We start from the raw sequence: 18,234 nt of genomic DNA, 5'->3' as shown, positions 1-18,234 counted from the left end.
CGTTTGGTGTGGCTTCATTTCACCGGGTCTCCGTCCCGCCGCCGCGCTGGATCCTTCCTCCCCGTCCCGCCGACTTTCCCTTTCCTCTCAAATGGGCGACTTGAAGGTTCATCCTCGAAAACCCGCCCCGGGCTGAAAGGCTTTCATCGCTCATCTGGCCCTGCACCCCCTAGCCCCTTTTTATTGTTGGATCGGGCTCTCCCGGCCGCTTAGTACGGTGCTCTGCACACGGTGAGCACTCAATAGGATCGAATGACCGGGCGCGGAGCCCCCGTATCGGTTTGGCAGAGATGGGTGCCGGCATCGTGGCTCAGTGGAAAGCGGCCGGCTCTGACGGGAGCGCGATTCCCCGTGGGACTCGGGCGGCCCGGCGGAGCCCGAGGCGGCGGCGGCGGGCTCCGGCGGGATTGGCCGACGGCTGTCCGTCCGACCTCCCGAAGAGAAAGCGCCGCGGAGCCTTCGGGAGCGCAGAACGGCCGCCCGGCGGGAGGAAGCAACGTCCTGTCCCGGCTCGGGCGATGACCCTCCGGGCGACCCCCTCGAGGTAAGCTCCGCGCTGGACGGTTTAGAGAGCAGGAGGGTGGCGGGGCCGGGGCGGGGATTCGGCTCGTAGCGTGATTTCACCTCGCGCCCTCACCGACTTGGACGCGCGCTCCCGTCTCCTCAGTGACCGACTCTACCTTCACCGACTCTGAAATCCCTCCGTCTCACTTGCCTCCTCTCCCGCACCCCTCTCTCCTTCGTTCGGCACGTCGACGCTATCGGCCGTGAGCTCCCCCCAATCTCCCCTGCCTCTCCTCGGTCCCTCCCCCGTCCCGGCCCCCCTCTCCGACTCTCCTATCCTTCCCGGCGGTATCTCTAGGGGAAATCACCCGCCTCCTCTCAAAGAGCCACTCCCTCCACCCGCGCATCCGACCCCATTCCTCTGCACCTCATCAGGACTCTCTCCCCGTCCCTTCTTCCCTAAGCGTCTTCTTCAACTGTTCACTCTCCAATGGCTCCCTCCTCGCTGCTTTCAAACTCTCCTGCACTGCCTCTCCCCCGTCCGAAGAAAAAAAAACCCCTCCTTCGACCCCACGGCTCCCTCCGGTTATCGCCCCATCTCCCGCCTACCGTTCCTCTTCGGATTCCTCGAGTGAGTTGTCTACACCCGCCGCCTCGAGTTCCTCCACTTCTCTCCTTGACCCCCTCCGATCTGGCTTCCGTCCCCCATGGCTCCACAGAAGCGTCCCTCTCGAAGGTCACCGTCGATCCCCTCGCCAGACCCAGTGACTTCTACTCCCTCCTATCCCTCCTGACCTCTCTCGGTCGTTATTGACACTGTGGACCACCCCCTTCTCCCGGTGAAGTATCCAACCTCGGCTTCGCCGACCCCGTCCCCTCCTGGTTGTCGTCCTACCTCTCTGGCCGCTCATTCCGCGTCTTCCGAAAGCCTTCCCGCTCAAACCCCGACCACCCCCCGACTCTTCCATCACCTTCCTGACTCACTGACCCCTAACCCTGGCGTGATCCTCGACTCCGCTCTCTCGTTCGACCCACACATTCGATCCGCCGCTAAATCCTGTCGGTCCCGCCTTGGCAGCGTCGCTAAGATCCGCCCCGTCCGGACTGCCGTCACGTCGGTACGGTCGCTCGTCCCGCCTCGGTGATCGCGTCGGCCTCCCCGGCTCCCGCCTCTCCCCCCTCCGGTCCGTGCTTCGGTCTGCGGCCCGGGTCGTCTGCCCTACAGACACGTTCGGGACGTCACCCCTCTCCTCAGAATACTCCAGTGTATTTAGAGCGGTCCACCATCTTGCCCCCTTCTTCCTCACCGAACCGCTCTCTTCTACAGCTCGGCTCCTCTAACGCCAACCTTCTCACCGTGCCTCGGTCTCTCCCACCTCGCCACCGACGCCTAGCCCGCGTCCTGCCTCTGGCCTGGAACACCCTCCCTTCTCAAACCCGACGTCGTCTCTCTCCTTCAGAGCCTTACCGAAGGCCCATCTCCTCCAGGAGGCCTTCCCAGCGTAAGCCCCTCCTCTCCTCTTCCCCCGCTTCCGTGTTGCTCTGACTTGCTCTCTTGGTTCTCCCCCTTGCCCCCGGCCCTTAATATATCAATGACGTATTTGTAGTTAATCGGCACCGATGTCTGCATCTCCCCTTAATGTATTAATGACGTGTTTGTCTGCATCTCCCCCCGCCCCAGCCCGCAAGCTTGTTGCAGGCCGGGAATGTGTCTATTAATGGCTGTGTCGTACTCTCCCAAGCGCTTAGTACAGCGCCCCGTGCAAAATAAGTGCTCGATAAGTATGCTTGAGTGCACGAATGAAGGCCTCCTCGAGGAGGTGACTTTTCCGTCCTCTCGGGGTCGCGACTGAAGAGTTTTCAACACTCGGATATCTCGGCTACGGGAGGGAGAGTCGAGCAGAGGCCTGTCCATTCCGTTACCTAGCGGGAGAGCCGCGTCCGTAAGACGTGAAACCAGACCTTCTTGAGGTATCGGACTCCTCGCTGTCTCGGTTTATGTCGCCGTCCGTCTCCCCGCTAGACCCTTAAGGTCGCGGCGGGCGGGGGGATGCGTCGTACGTGGCGCGCTCTCCCAAGTGCTCAGTCCGGCGTTCCGCCCGTAGTGAGCACTCGCTCAATACGGTGGACTGGCCAAGCGCTCAGCGCTGTTCTTTGAAAGGAGGCGTGGCCCGGTGGCAAGAGCCCGGGCTCGGGAGTCCGAGGTCATGGGTTCGAATCCCCACTCTGCTCCTCGTCAGCTGGCCGTGGGTAAGTCACTTCACTTCTCTGTTTCTCAGCTCCCTCATCTGTACAATGGGGATGAAGCCTGTGAGCCTCCCGTGGGTCGACCCGATGACCCCGAATCTCCCCCAGCGCTTAGAAGGGTGCCCTCCTGCACGTAGTAGGCGCTTAACGGATACCGACGTTATCATCATCCCCCATTTTAGGGCCGAGGAAGCGGCCAGACGGGCACGGCCGGCGAGCCGCCCGCGGTCCGGGGTCTTGTCCCTCGCCCCCGTGACCCCCGTCCCGTTTCCTCCCTAGGACGCGGACGGCCGGAGGATGGCTTGAGAGGCGGCCGAGAGATCTGAAATCCGGTTCTGCCACCAGCTTCGCTCGTGTGTCCCGTCTCCGGGCTGTATCCCGCCGGCGTCCACCGTCCCCTCTCCTCGCTCCGCTCCTCTCCCCTCTACCTTGTCTTAGGCCGTCGAGTCGTCGGCGACCCGTCGCGACGCCACGGACGCCTCTCTCCCGGAACGCCCCACCTGCACCCGCGATGCTTCCGGTATTGGGGCCGTAGGGTTTTCTTGGGGGTGAAAAACACACACCCGCACGCCATTTTCAACACGTGGCAACACCAGCGTGCACATAGAGGAGTGACGTGCATGGCATGCGAGACACATGTATTAACGTGCTTCTTCTTTTCTTCCGCCTCGCTTTTTTCTTCTCTATATCCTTCTCCTCTCTCGTCTCCTTTCTTTTCTTTCTCCCTTGCTCTTCCTCCTTTCCCCCTCATCTCCTTTCTCTTCTCTGTGTTCTTTGTCCTCTGCATTTACCTTCCTTTTCTCGGCATTTTTTTGGTCACTGCCTTTTTTTTTGATCACTCATTTCTGGCACATGTCAGAAAGGACACAGATGTCAAAAATAACGCGTCAGAAATGACGCACGTCAGAAACGACAGATGTGCCAGAATGGACACACGGCAGAAACCAGCACATATGTCAAACAGCACATGTGTCAGAAACAGCATATCAGGGGCAACACATAAGAAACGACATGTATGTCAGAAATGACATGCGTGCCAGAAAGGAAGAGGAGAAAAAGAGAAGGGAGAGGGAAAAGGAAGAGAAAGGAGATGCGAGGTGGACAGATGAGAGAGAAAAAGAAAGAGGAGGAATGAGAAATAGAAAGAGGAGGAAGAGATAAAAGAGAAAGGAGGGAGGAAGATAATAAAAAGGAGGAAAAAAAAAACAAGTGAGGAGGAGAGAAGGTAAAAGAGGAAAAGAAAGATGAATGAACAAAGAAGAGAAAGAAGAGAGGGAAAGGAGGAAGAGATGAGGAGAGAGAGAAGCAAAGAAGGAAAAGAATAAAAGAAAGTAAGGAGAAAGGAACAGACCAAGGAGATGGGAGAGGAGAAAGAACATAAAGAGAAAGGAGAGGAGAGAAACAAGAAAAGAAAGGAGAAGAGGGGGAAAGGAGAGAAAAGGAAAAGATGGGAGAAGAGAAAGACAGAAGAGGAGAATAAAAAAGGAAAAGAGGTGAAGACAAGGAGGGGGGGAAAGAAAAAGGAAAGAGAGAAGGGAGAGGAGAAAGAAAAAGGAAGAGAAACAAGAATGCAGAGGAAGTGGGGGAAAAAGAAGGATGACAGAGGTCGTAAGAGGAAAGAAAAAAGGAGAGAAGGAAAAGAAAACAGAAAAAGAGGAAGAAAGGTGATGGGAGAGGAGAAAGAACAAGAGAAAGGAGAAGAGGGAAAGAAGAGATAGGAGGGGAGAAAGAAAAGAAAGATGGAAGAGGAGGAGAGAAGAGAACAAGAGATGAGAGGGGGAAAAAAGGAAAAAGAGAGAGGAGAAAGAACAAGAGATGGGAGAGGGAAAGAAGAAAAAAGGGGAGAAAGAGAAAGAACAAGAGATGGGAGGGGGGGAAAGAAGAAAAAAGGAAGAGAATAAAAAAGGAAAGGAGAGGAAGGTGAGAAAAGAAAAAAATGAGAAAGGAGAGAAGGAAGAAAAAAGAAGGAAAATTAAGAACAAAAAAGCAAAGGCAATGGGAGAGGAGAAAATGAATAAGAAGAGAAAGGACAAGAGGGGGAAAGGAAGAGAGAAAGAAAAAGGAAAAGAAAGGAGATGGGAGAGGAGAATAAAAAAGGGAAAAGGAGAAGATAAGGGAGAGGAGAAAGAAAAGAAAGGAGAGAAGAAAAAAGAACAAAAACCAAAAGAGGAGGAAAAGAAAGCAGAGAAGGGAGATGGGTGAGGAGAAAGGAGAAGGGATTCCTGGGTTTGCGTCCTAGGGACGGATGGGCCGAGCCGAGGTCCGGCCGTCGTCTCCTCCGTGGCCGCCGCCTCCCGTCGCGCTCCCCGGGCCCGTGGCCGCCGGGACCCCGGGCCCTCGCACCCCTCCCCCTCCCCAGATCCATGACCCCCACAACCGTTAGACCGGCTTTTAATTAAGAGACCACATTCTCTCATTCAATTCATTATTCCGCTAATGGCCGCCGAGGTCTTTTCCCGGAGTAGACCCCGTTCGGATGTAAATATATACCGTACACAGAAAGGCATCCTGCGTCGAAAGAGGAGAATCGAGGGCCGGTTCCAGGCCCGTAGGGCGGCGGCGGGCGCCGGGCGGGGACCCGGGCCCGCGGACGGACGAGCGACCCTCCGTCCCTTCTCCCGCCTGGGGACGTGACGCGTTCCGAGCCGCACGTCTCCTCACGGCCGCTCGGCTCTGCCCTCCGCGGCACGACATCGCCTGCCGGAAGCCGCCGAGATCCCTCTCTCCCCTCCGGGTCGGCGGGCGGTCCGGAAGAGCGGGAGCCGCGGAGATTCCCTAAGCGAACAGGCCAGAGCTCGCGCCGTCGGGAAACGTCACCGACTCGACTCCCGGGCGCGGACCCGAGGTCCCGCCGCCCGTCCCCGAGAGGCGCCCGGAGACCTCCCGGACGGGTCAGCGGGGCAGGAGGGGTCGGCGACCCGTCCGAGTCCCCGCGGCTTAAGTTCGATCCCGTCCCGCGAGGGAACAGTACGCCCTCCCCTTCGCCGCCCCCCGCGCCATTCCCATCTCACAGAGCCCCCGATGCCCATCTGCTTCCCACCCTCGAGGAATCGCGTTTACTCCCGGGAGGGTGACGGGATGGCGCCGAAAGGGCAGGCGCTCGACGGAGACCGAGACGCGGCGCGAGTGCCCTTCCTCGTCCGCGTCGCCCCGCGGACCGGAACCACCCGAGATCGGGTCCCCGGCCTTAGAGACGCTAGGTCTCTCCGGCTGGCCCGCTTCCCAGTGGAAAAGAGGCGCAGCCGGCTCCTACCTAGGAGCCGCTCACCCTACCTCGAAGCGTGTCCGGGGACCCTTGAAGACCGCCGTCCTCTCCGCCATCCGTCACGGGGGACGGCTGGGTTAGAAGCGGAGAGCTTGGCCCCTTCCCGTGGGCGACCGTCGAGGAACCGCTCCGTCGACTTGGAGAAAACGACGCCGCTCTCGCGGCGGCCCGGGAGCCCCCGAGCGCGCGGAGGGACCACCCGAGGACTCCCGGAACCGCGAGGAAAAGTCAGACGGGGTATCCTTCCACCCCGGAAACTCCCAGCGGGGCTCGGGGATTCGCCGCGACGCGGCACCCCGAGAGGTTGGGCTCACCACCTCTCCTGCGGTCTGGCACGGGTAGAGGTTTGGACGTAAACCCATCGGTGCTATCTACTGAGCGCTCACCGGCGGCAGAGCCCCGTCAGAGGCTCCCCTCGTACGGCCCCCTCACGGCGGAGGTTGTCGTCCCGTGGTGCGGCGTCCGCGTCGTGGGGGGACGGGGGCCGCCGGCCGGGCTGCGCCGTCCTCCGGACCGATCGTCCGGCAGGGAGGGGACGGGGGCATTTCCGCTTCTCCGCCGGCCCTGTGGATGGGGGGAAACGAATCAACGGTCAGCACCCTCACAGGTGGCCCGCCACCCACGGCCCCGGCCCCTCTCCCCCCTCTTTCCCTTCGGCCAGGGTGCGCGGGGCTGCCGCGGGGCCTCCCGTGACCGAGGATCGTAATGCTGGGTTCGGGGGCGTCGCCTGGCCTGCCGGGAAATGGGGGACGCCAGAACCCGTCGCCTCCCCTACAGCGTCAGACGAGAGGGGGTCGGGATCCGAGGCGACGGGGAGGGTCCGGACCCCCGACCGCCCCCCGAGACTCCCGAGCGGCTCCTCGACGAGGCCGGCCGCGGGTGACGCGGGCGCTGGTTAAGAGAGACGGAACGAGAAGCGTAAGCTTTCGTGTAAAAGAGTACCCCGACGGAGAAGCCCGCGGCCCGCCGCGACCGGGGAGGGCGCCTCGGGTCCGGGGAGCAAAGATCGGACCGTCAGAGATGGACGTCTTCTCCGTTGCGGTCGGAGCCCGACGGGGCCGCGGCGGTCTGACGTCCGAGGACCCCCCGGGGGGCCGGGGAGGCGGCCCGGCCCGAGGTTCACCGTGCCCGACCGGTCGGTCGCGGCCCCCTCCGACGTCAACATGCCGGCGAGGTCGTCTCACCACGTCTCCCCTCTCCGTTCCGCTCGGCGACAGGTCGGTATCCTTCCCGCTTAGGGGACACGGAACGGCACACGGTCGGGGAGCCTCATCCGGGCGGAGGGTAGACCCGCCGAGCGACGCCGGGGCCGGCCAGCGAGCCGGACCGGTGACTGACGTCCCTAGGGAACAGAGCTCTTCGTCTCGCCCGGGGGAACCTACTCCCCCGCCCCCCGTCGGACCCGGAACCCCAGCGTCCTCCCCGACCCGCCTCGCCTCTCGAACCCAGGTCCGGTAGACCACGAGGAGGTGGGCGGGGAGCACGCCGCCTCCGCCGTATCTCACTCCACCGAGCGCCCGATTAAAACCGTCGCCCCATCTCTCTCACCTCCGACCCGCAAGACCCCCCGGGGCTCCGCGACGTCTCCGGGATCCGGCCCCCTCTCCCCGGTCCGATCCGGTCCACGCGTCCGCCGTGTCCGTGGTGGCCTCTGGCCTCTCCCTTCTGCTCCCCGGATCCGTTCGTCCTCAAAGACGGCGCTGCGCGCGACTCCCCCGTCTCCAAAAGCCTTCGCCCGTTAACCGTCCCCACTTCGAGGCCGACGGGGGTGTTCCCGTCAAAGCGTCCCGCCCCTCCCACGTCGAACCCGCCCGAGAGGCCCTCGCCCGCCCCCCTCCCTCGCCGCCCGTCCGACCGTCGCTCTCCCGCGCGGCCCTCCTAGAATCACGCCTCCTCCGAGAGGCCCTCCCGGACCGGGCGCTCCGTCTCCTCCACGACGCCGGGGTGGCCGTATCCCCTCCCTGAGCTCCTTTCACGTCCGTCTCCCCCCGGGCGGGCAGGGATCCTGGCTTCGGTCAGTGTCGTGTCGTACTCTCCCGAGCGCCCGCGCGGTCCTCCGCAAGAGACGCCCGCTCAATGAACTCGATCGACGGATCGACGGCGCACCCGCCGCGGGCGGAGCGGTGCGCTGAGATCTCGAGAGAGTCCACCGGGCGACAGCACGGTCCACCGGATAGGGCCCGGGAGTCAGGAGAGGTCACGGGCCCGCCGGGTCCAGAGCGCGGCGCTCAACGCTCGGGAAAGTACGACACCACACGGCGCGCGGAGGCGACCCCTGCCCACGCGGAAGATACGGTCTACGGGGGGGGACGCGGGGAGGACGCGTGAGAATGGATTAGGGCCCGGGGCGGGGGGACGGACCAGGCCGGCGGAAGATCACCTCCGTAGGTCGGGGCCCGAGACCCAGCCCCGAGGGGTAGACGGCCGACACCCGGACGCCCCCCGAGGTTAAACCCGGCTCCGGGAGCGGCGGCTTCTCGGGGCACGGGTCGGCCCGGCGGCCTCCCGGGGGTCTCGGGGACCCCGGCCCGGGAACCGCCCCGCCGCTCTCCCCCTCCGCCCCCCGGGGAGGAAGGGCCGGGACTCACCCATCCTCACGCCCAACACCGCCGCCACGCAAACGACACGCAGGCCCGACTCACGGCCGTTCTGCTCAAACCTCGAACCGGCTTGCTTTTTTATTGGCCGCTACGGGAACAGGAGAAACACGGCGCGGGATCGGCCTCGATGGACACCGCGGCCCAGAAGCCGGCCGAGAGCGAGAGACTCGTCAGGCGGGCCGCCGCGGCTTCCTCCGCTACCGGGCTCGCTGGACGCCGCGGGCGGCCCGGACGGACCCTCCGTCCCACCGGGAGAGGTCCGGCGCCCCCCCCCCCCCCCAGGCCGGCCTCGGGAACGTTTTCCAAGCTGGCTCGGCGTCTCTATCGGGGCGGGACCCGCCGGCCCGCTCGCCCGCGGGGACCCCCGACCTCCCGCGCGCGTCCACTCACGGGGATCCCGCCGTCCGGGGCGGGCTACCGCCGAGGGGGCGCCGCCATCTGGGGGCTCGGCCAGAAGGGTCGGGGCTCCCCTCGCGGAGCGGGAGGCGCCCGCGGCCCCGGGCGGTAGGCCTGGCTCCTCCCGCCCGGGTGCGGGTAGCCCGGCGGGAAGGGCGGCGGGTGGGGGCCCTGGGGGGGGCCGAATCCCCGACGGGAGGTCGCCGGCCCGCGCTGGGGCAGGGGGCTCGGGGTGGCCGCCGGCCGGGACGCCTGGAGGGGAGAGGGCACGGCCCGGGTCACGGCGGGCGCCCGGGGATTCCCCGGAGCCCGGCCCGCTCTCCCCCGGGACCCCCCCGCGACGCCTCCACCTCGGGGGGCATCCGCCCGCCGCCCCCCCCCCCCCCCGCCCTCCCCCGCGCCGTCACCTCGGGGGCCCGGGCCGGGCGGGCGGCCTCCTTGCGGCCCTCTTCGTCCGAGGACGAGCCCGAGTGGTAGTCCGAGGTGACCTTGTCCACGGCGCTGGTCACTTTCTTGGAGATCTCATCCTTGTTCTCGTCCCCGCTCTGGAAGCTGGCCACGACGAACGCGTTGTTTTTCTCCCCGTACCTGGAGAGGCGGGGGGAGAGCCCTCGAGCCGACGGCACGGGGCCCTCGGGCCGGAGGAGGCCCGGCGCGCGTCCCCGCCGGGCCCTCGGGCCGGGCCCCCGGCCCCGCTGACCTGCAGCACACCTCGCACGGGTCCACCCAGAGCGTCAGCTCCCGGGGCAGGTCCAGGTCGCTGTACAGGATGCGGCTGTTCTCGCAGGCTTTCAGCACGTCCGGGTCCACTCTCTGGAACCTGTTGACGCGGATGCACCTGGGCCGGGCGGGAGGGGCCGGGGCCGGTCAGCGGAGGCTTCTCCGCCCGCCCCGCCCCGGCCCCCACGACCCGGGCCGCCCCACTGCGCGACACGGGGATCTAGGAAGCGGCCGGGCCCCGTGGGAGTCGGGCAGGTCACGTCGCCCCTCTGGGCCTCCGTATCCCCGACCGTCCGACGGGAACCCGGTACCCGTTCCCCCTCCTGCTTAGACGGCGCGGCCCGCGCGGGCCGCGTCCGACCCGACCGGCTCGCGTCCGCCCCGGCGCCCGAGACGTGGCTTTCCGTGTGGAAGGCGCTTGACGGACACCGTTAGAAACAAAAGACACGGCCGTGCCAACGTTCGCGGGGGACGGAGCCGTCCGTGTCGGGGCCACGGGAGGGGAGGGTCTGGGAGTCCGGAGATCCGGGTCCGGCCCCCCCCGGGCCGGACGGCCCGGGGTACGCCTTCTCCTCGCCGGGGGCGGGGGGAGGATCGGATGAGATCGCCGACGGGCTGGCCGCTTCGAAAATCGAAGCGTCCGTCAGACTGCCCTTATTGTTATTCTTATGGCTATTAGAGAGGGAGGTCCAACCTCCGAGACCGGAGGCCCGGGTTCCGACCCACCTCCGCCGTCTCCCGGGACCCCGCGGCTCCCCCGGGGGACGTGACCCCCCGGCCGCCCGCCCCGCCGCCGGCCAGCGGGCTCGGGTTCCCCGCGTACCTGTAGGCCTGCCCTTTGGAGGGCTTCTCCGGGTACCAGTGGTTTTCGTATTTTTCCTGGAGAATCACGGTCAGCTTCTCGGCGAAGCGCTCCACGGCCTCCTTGCCCAGCTTGTCGTTCTTGCGGACCAGCTTGGTGAAGAAGAAGACCACCGCGGCGATTTCGTTCTTCATCTTCCCTGCGGGGACGCAAGGCCTCGGTTCCCCGAACCCCCGGGGCTCACGCGCCGAGGGCCGACGGGGAGTCGGCCACCCCGTCCGCCCGGCCCCGCGACTCTCGGGTCCTCCTCCCGGCCCCGTGCCCGGAATGCCGGGTGACCTCGGCCGGTCGCTTAACCCCCCCCCCGGGCCTCCGTGTCGTAATCGGAAAAGCTGGGATGAGAGAGACGGTGAGTCCTGAGTGGAATGGGGATCGTGTCCGTTCTCATTCTCCCGTACACACCCCGGCGCTTCGCGCCCGCCAAGCGCCTCGGTCGGTGTCCGAACCCCGGCCCCGATCGACGGCCCACTCCCCCGCATCCCTCTCGTCACGGATGGGCTCGCCACGCTCCGGCCTCTGCGTGGGGTCGGGGGGCTCAGGCTCTGGGGTCCTTCTCCGGACACCCGAGCTTCCCCCCCCCCCGCCCAGCGGGAGGTGGAGACGGACGTGCGGGCGGGGTCTCCGAATATCGCCCCGGAAATGAGAGGATCGCCACCGTTAGAGCCCGAGGATCCAAGACCCTCCGTTCCCGGCCCTCCGGAGCATTTCGGAATCCGCAAGGCGACGACGACGACGACCATCTTTACGGTCCTCGTGAAGCGCTTCCTACGCGCCGAGCGCCGTTCCGAATGCTGGGCAGGTACAATCCGATCGGGTCGGATACAGTCCCCGTCCCCCGTCTTAATCCCCCTTTTACCGACGAGGTGATGGAGGCCCAGAGAAGTCAAGTGACTTGCCCGAGGTCCCACGGCGGACGGGTGGCGGAGCTGGGATTAGAACCCGGGTCCCTCCGACCACCAGGCCCGTGCTTTATCCGCTAAGCCGTGCCGCCTCCAAGACAGGTAAAAGAGACGGGGGAGAGATACGTGAAAATCGGGGTGGGGACGGGCCGCCTCCCATGCGGCGCACGGTCTGAATGCGGGGGATCTGTCCCCCTTTTAAAGACGGGCAGCCGAGGCCCAGAGAAGGGACTCGCCCACCGTCACGGAGCAGACGGGCGGCGCGACGGGGATCGGGTCCTCCCACGCCCGGGTCCGTGCTGGTTCCGCCGGGCCGCGCCGCTCCCCTCCGGCCCCCGTCGGTTTCCAAGGGAGACTCGAATGACGGCGGCGTTTCCGTAAACGCAAACGCCCCGAGCCGGAGGAGGCTCTAACGCTCCCTCCCCGCTCGGCCCGCGGGCTCGTCCGGGCAGCCGCCCTGCCCGACGACCGGGGGCCCGCGGAGCCCGCCGGGGTCCGGGGGGTGCCGACCCACCCGCCCGAGTGCCCTTGCGCGCTCTCCGCAACCGGGCACCTCGTCTCCGGGAATTCAGACCGGGGCCCCCGCCCCGTCCGGGACACGGCACTCTCGATCCTTCGACGACGTCCCGACCTTCCTCCGGGACGGGGGGGCCCCGCGAGAGCTTCCGGTGGGCGGGGGGCCGCCCCCCGTCTAGGGAGGACGGTGCCCAGACAAGCGGCCCGGTCCCCCGGCGCACCCCGGACCAAGACTGCCACTGCCGTGACCTTCGTTGCCGGGACCGGGAAGCCGGCTGGGGCTTAATAGATGGTTTGGGATCCAGGTCGCAGGTGGCCTTTCGTCGGCCCGCCTACGCGCTCTCCCGCCACAAAGAACGAGGTCGACAAAGACCCCCGAGAGGAAAGACGGAAGTCGGGAGGAGAGGGAGCCGGCACAAGGACCGAGTACGGGGTCCGGGGCGGGGTCCGGAGGGAGCCAGGAGGGACCTGGCAGCATACGGCAAAGGGGAGGAGCGGGAAACCCCAGCAGGAAAAGCCCGGGCCCGGGAGGCGGATGATGATGACAACGTTGGTATTTGTTAAGCGCTTACTACGGGCGGAGCGCCGTTCTAAGCGCTGGGGGGGATCCGGGGTCATTTTACAGATGAGGTAACTGAGGCACAGAGAAGTGAAGTGACCCGCCCGCACGACCTGGGTCCTAATCCCGGCTCTGCCTCGCGCCTGCCGCGTGACCTCGGGCAGATCGGTCACCTCCCGTGCCTCGGTCACCCCCGTCTGTAAAATAGGGATTCGACAGCCGGTCCCCCTCCCACTTAGATCACGAGCCCCACGCGAGGCAGGGACCGTGAGCCGATTGGCTCGGATCTACCCCGGTGCTTAGTCCGGGACCCGGCACGTGGTAAAGCGCTCGGTTCCCTCACCTGTCAAATGGGGCTAAATAATTACGGGATTTATTAAGTGCTTACTACGTGCCGAGCGCCGTCCCGAGGGCCGGTGTAGATACGAGGTAAGCAGCTGGTGCCAAGTGGGGATAAATGTGAGAAGCAGCGCGGCTCGGCGGAAAGAGCCCGGGCTTAGGCGTCAGAGGTCATGGGTTCTAATCCCGGCTCCGCCGCTCGTCAGCTGTGCGACTTCGGGCGAGTCGCCTCGCTTCTCGGCGCCTCGGTTCCCTCGTCCGGAAGATGGGGATTAAGACCGCGAGCCTCACGTGGGACGGCCTGATTACCTTGTCTCTCCCCCGGCGCTTAGAACGGTGCTCGGCCCATAGTAAGCGCTTAAATACCAACATTATCATTATAAATAATCACGGGATCCGTTGAGAGCTCACTACGGGCCAAGCACCGTTCCGAGGGCCGGTGTAGGTACAGAGTGAGCGGGCCGTGCCACGTGGGATCTCGGGCTTAATCCCCATTTTCCGGATGAGGTCACTGAGGCGCAGAGAATAACAACGAGGGTATTCGTCACGCGCTATGTGCCAAGCACCGTTCTAAGCGCTGGGGTGGATACAAGGTAATCAGGGCGTCCCACGTGGGGCTCCCAGCCTCATTCCCCATTTTCCAGATGAGGTCGCTGAGGCCCAGAGAAGGGAAGCGCCCCGCCCGAGGTCACACGGCGGACGAGCGGCGGAGCCGGGATGAGAACCCAACGTCCCCCGGGCTCTCGCCGCCGAGCCACGCCGCTCCTCCACGGGGACCGTGAGCCGGCGGGGGACGGAGACGGCGTCCGGCCCCATCTGCCCGGACGGCGCGTCGGCCCCGGCGCTCGGTACGGTACCCGGCAAGTAGGCCGACCCCCGGGCGGGGGGGGGGGGGGGCTTCTTCACCTTCTCCGCCCGCAGGTCGGCGGAGCTCCCCGGGGACGGCCGGTCAACGCTCGGCTCCGTTCAGACGAGCGGCTCCGTCCGCGGCCCAGGGCGGCCCGGGTCTGCGGGGGGAAGATGGCGGGCCGAGGCCCAGTCACGTCAGGGAGTCACGTTAAGGGGTCGCGTCTGGGGGTCGGGTCACCCCCGGCCCGGGTCGTCCGGGGCCGACGCCCGGAGGGCCGCCCTCCCGGCCCAGGGGGTCGGGCCCACGGGAAGTCGGCGTCGCCCGCCGCGGCCTAGGTCTGGCCGCGCGCCCCTCCGCCCCACGTGCTCGGGGGGCCGCTTTCTCGGGCACCACACGGTGGGGGGTGACGGTGGGCGGTCGTGGGGTCAGGTGTGGCCGTGGGGGCCCTGGCGGGGTCAGGGGTCAGAGGGGGCCTGTTTCCACGGCGGGGGGCCGAGGAGGGCTGAGGCGAAGGGGGGGGGGCGTGAGACGCGCATGCGCGCCAGCCGGCACGCCCTCGGCCGTCCTCTCTCCCCTCACCTCCGCCCCCCCCCCCAGTGCCCCCCTCCCAGCAGGGAATGGCGCGCGCCGCCTCGGCCCGTGCCCGCCGCGTACCCACCCACGAGGCCCCGGGCCGGGGGTGAGGAGGGGAGAGGGGGATTCATTCATTCGTTGGTACTTCCTGAGCACTGACCGCGTGCAGAGCACCGGACTGAGTGCTCGGAATGGACAATTGGGCAAAAGAGATGGGGGGGGGCGGCGCAGGGGGAAGAGATGGTTGGGGGGAAGGGGAGATTCTTGGGAGGCAAGAGATGGTGGGGGAGGGGGGAAGAAAGAGACGGGGGGAAGGAGAGATTCCTGGGGCGGGGGGAGAGATGCTTGGGGGAGGGAGAGTGGCGGGCAGGGGAGATTCCTGGGGGGAGGGAGAGTGGGGGGAAGGGGTGATTCTTGGGGGGGAGGGGGGAAGAGATGGGGGGGAGGGAGGAAGAGATGGGGGGAGGGAGGAAGAGATGGGGGGAGGGAGAGTTGGGGGGGGGTCGGGGGAAGGAGACGGTGGGGAAGGGGAGAGAGGGAGGGAGGGGCAGAGGACGAGAGGGGGCCCAGGGGTCCCGGGACCCATGGGTGGGAGGTGCACCGTGTGAGCCCCCCCTCCCCCGGAGAGGAAGCCCCCCAGCCCAACCGCGGATTCCCACCTCCCAGGTGGCCGGGCCCCCCGCACCCTCGGGGACGGGGACACGGACACGTGCGCGCACACGCTCGCACGCACTCCGAGTACACCCACCCAGAGGCGGGCCCCGCCACCCAGGGCGCGCCCCCCCCCCCCCCAGGGCGGACCCACGCCTCCGCATCCAAGCCCCCCGAATTCCCGGCCGAGCACCGGCCCGCCGGGCGGGTGGCCGGGCCTTTTAAAGTGCAGAGGCGAGGGGCGGGGGGGGGGGGCGGGGGGACCCGCGGCGGTCGACGGCCCCCGATCCCCCCCCCCCCCCCCCGACCGGGGCGCTTTCCTTACGGAGAGGGGCGGGCATCCTCCGGCCGCCGACTCCGCTCCTCCGCCCCGGCGGCGGTCTCCGGCCTCGCCTCCCGTCTGGACGCAGGAAAGGAGAAAGGGGGAGACGTTCACCGACGGTGATCGACCGCGGTATTCGCGGAGCGCTTCCCGCGTGCCGGGCCTCGGCGCCGGGGCGGACAGAAGATAATCGGGTCGGGCGCGGTCCGGGTCTCACACGGGGCTCGCGGACCTAATCCCCGTTTCGCAGATACGGAAACTGAGGCGCGGGGAAGCGACGCTAAGTACACCTCGGGGCGAACGGGCCACGGGGAGAGCGCGGAGGGGGGGGGACGGTGCCTCGAGATCAGGCGCTCTCGACCCGTCCGACGTAGGTCGCCGTCGAGAAGGACCCCGGGGGGGTTCGACGTAGAGACGCGGTCGTTCCACGGATAAACGCCACCCCCGCTCCCGGATCGACCCCATCTTCCGCGGCGGATCCCGAGGCTAGACGAGGAAAACCGGGGCGGCCCGCTGGAAAGAGCCCAGGCCTCGTAGGGGTTGGCGGTCTAGGGGTCCTGGGTTCCCATCCCGGCCCCGCCCTATCCCGGCCGGGTGACCTCGGGCCGTTCGCTCCGCGCCTCGGTTTCCTCTCCGGGAAAATGGGGATCGGGCACCCGCCCTCCCTCTCCCCGTTTGCCGGTGAAGCGGGATCCGGGTGCGACCTGATTATCTTCTACTCACCCCAGTGCTCGGTACAGTGCGCGGCACACAGCGAGCACCCAACGGATGCCACGATGATTTTTATTCTCATCGTGACGAGCGACGCTCGAAAGACACGACGGATCGAAACCTCAGAAGGCGCGGCGGCAGGGCCTCGGAGAGCCGGGCGTCGGCGGGGAGAAGAAACAGGTCGGCGTTGCCCGGAGGCGGTGAGGAAATGGGGGACCGCTTTGGAACCGAGGCTCGGGGAAGATTATGACGTCAGGAAGAAACAAACGGAGACCGTGGCGGGCGTTTCGGGTAACCGTGGCAACGGTGCGGCCGAGGGGTCATTCTCCCTACTCGGGAGCGGGAGGGATCGCGGAGCCCGCGGCCTCCGTCGGTACACCATCTCCCCGGCGTCGACATCTCCGATCCCCGCAGGCGGCGATACACGTTCGCGGTCCTAACGACGACCATCTCCGTCAAGCTCTCGCTACGGGGCGAGCCCCGTTCTAGGCACCGGGGGGGGGGGGGGACGTACGATCATCCGGTCGGATACAGTCGCCGTCCCCCCACGGAGCTGTCACTGAGCTGTTTGTTTACATTAATGTCCGTCTCCCCTTCTGGAACGTGAGCCGCGCCGGGGGCAGGAAGGTCTCCGTCGTTATACTGGCCTCTCCCACGCGCGCGGTACGGTGCTTCGCGCGTAGTAAGCGCTCGATGGAGACGACTGAAGAAGAGGCCGAGAATCCAGGCGGGAGGGAGGACGGGTATCGAATCCCCGTTTTATAAATGAGACGCCAGTCCCGTCCGTACGCTAGCGGTGGCCGAGATCCGAAAACGGAGACTTTGGTGTGGCGTTCCAGACGGAATAAGCGAAATCGCCCCCGTTTACTCCCGGTGAGTGAAGCGCGGGAAGCGACACGGCCTAGCGGGGAGCCAGAGGACCCGGGTTCCGATTCCAAATCGGGTTGGATTCGGTCCCTGTCCCAGGTGGAGCTCACAGTCTTGGCCCCCGTTTTGCAGATGAGGGAACCGAGGCGCCGAGAAGTGAAGTGACTCACCCGAGGTCGGGTTAGCGCCCGTGACCTTCCGACTCCCAGGCCCGTGCTCCACCCGCTAGGCCACGACGGTGGATCTGAGCCATCGCTATATCAGTGGTATTTATTCAAACCGGCTGTATTTATCGAGGGCTCACTGGGCGCGGAGCACTGTACCAAGCACTCGCCAGAGTACGACGCAGCGGAGTCGGTCGACACGTTCCCCGCCCCTTGGGGAGCTTAAGAGTCTAGAGAGGGAGGGAGACGTTAATATAAAACAGATGAAGGACACGTACACGAAGACCGGGAGCCCGTCGCGGGCGGGGATCGTCTCCGTCGCTGAATTGGAGTTTCCGGGTGCTTCGGACGGCGCTCCGCGCCCAGCCGGCGTTCAGTGAACACGATCGGATGAATGATCGGATGAGCGTTCTGGGGCCCCGGGCGGGGGAGACTATCGAGCGCTTCAAGCGGACGGAGGCGAACGCGGAGGCGACGCAGAAGGGAGAGGAAGTAGGAGGAACGGGGGCTTAGTCGGAGGAAGCCGGGATTATTTTACCGAGTCTCCGGAAGGCGGAGAAAGTGATCACCTGGGCACACGTGGAGGGCGAGGGAGTTTCGGGCCAGGGGAAGGACGTGGGAAAGGTCGGCAGCGAGATGGTCGGGGTCATTCAATCGTTTGTCGAGCGCTTACTGTGTGCACAGCACTGTATTCAACACTTGGGAGGGGGCGATCTGACAGTAAACGGACACGTGAGCTTACGGTCAAGAGCCGCACCTGCCCGTCCTGTAATGTGCGGCCTACCGCGAGAGCTTTGTGATTACCCCCGTTTTTTTTTTTAACGGCATTCATTAAGCGCTTATTATGGGCCGGGCACTCTCTTACGTACCGGGGGAGATGCGACGTAACCAGGTGGGACACGTTCCGTGTCCCGCGTGGGGGGTCACCGTCGTAATCCCCGTTTTACAGGTGAGGTCCCTGAGGCCCAGAGAGGCCAGGTGACTCGCCTAAGGTCACGCAGGAGGCCGGGGGCAGAGCCGCGATTAGGCTAAACGGAAGCCCGCTGCGGGCAGGGATCGTCTCTATCGCCGTACCGTACTCCCCGAGCGCTCGGTAGAGCGCTCTGCACACGGTAAGCGCTCGGTAAATACGATCGAATGAACGAATACCTCTGACCACGGCGATGATCCGGTCCAGTGGAAGGGTCGG

At 65.9% G+C, this 18,234-nt stretch overlaps 1 protein-coding gene and 1 long non-coding RNA gene across 4 annotated transcripts; both read right to left on the bottom strand.

Moving 5' to 3' along the window:
• Positions 1-5,159: 5,159 nt before the first annotated feature.
• Positions 5,160-7,824, bottom strand: LOC114817911. The gene is made up of 3 exons (XR_005660954.1): positions 7,565-7,824; positions 6,025-7,358; positions 5,160-5,526 (listed from the first exon to the last, which is right to left on the bottom strand). It is a non-coding gene; the product is annotated as an uncharacterized LOC114817911 (long non-coding RNA).
• Positions 7,825-8,654: 830 nt separating this feature from the next.
• Positions 8,655-16,530, bottom strand: BTG3 (BTG anti-proliferation factor 3). 3 transcript variants are annotated; one of them, XM_029082738.2, is made up of 8 exons: positions 16,136-16,530; positions 15,307-15,381; positions 13,814-13,914; positions 10,556-10,733; positions 9,713-9,850; positions 9,420-9,564; positions 9,007-9,264; positions 8,655-8,704 (listed from the first exon to the last, which is right to left on the bottom strand). In XM_029082738.2, the coding sequence occupies exons 4-7, from the start codon at positions 10,726-10,728 to the stop codon at positions 9,031-9,033; spliced, it is 690 nt and encodes a 229-aa protein (XP_028938571.1). In that variant the 5' UTR covers positions 10,729-10,733; positions 13,814-13,914; positions 15,307-15,381; positions 16,136-16,530; the 3' UTR covers positions 8,655-8,704; positions 9,007-9,030. The 3 variants fall into 3 exon arrangements, with proteins under 3 accessions (XP_028938571.1, XP_028938570.1, XP_028938569.1); XM_029082737.2 differs by having other exon boundaries at positions 9,420-9,600; positions 9,713-9,832; positions 16,136-16,528; XM_029082736.2 differs by having other exon boundaries at positions 9,420-9,600; positions 16,136-16,522.
• Positions 16,531-18,234: the final 1,704 nt, after the last annotated feature.

Source organism: Ornithorhynchus anatinus, chromosome 17 (assembly GCF_004115215.2).
Source record: "Ornithorhynchus anatinus isolate Pmale09 chromosome 17, mOrnAna1.pri.v4, whole genome shotgun sequence".
Taxonomy (NCBI): Eukaryota; Metazoa; Chordata; class Mammalia; order Monotremata; family Ornithorhynchidae; genus Ornithorhynchus; species Ornithorhynchus anatinus.
The sequence above is the reverse complement of the archived record's forward strand: the minus strand, read 5'-3'. Positions and strand labels throughout refer to the sequence as shown.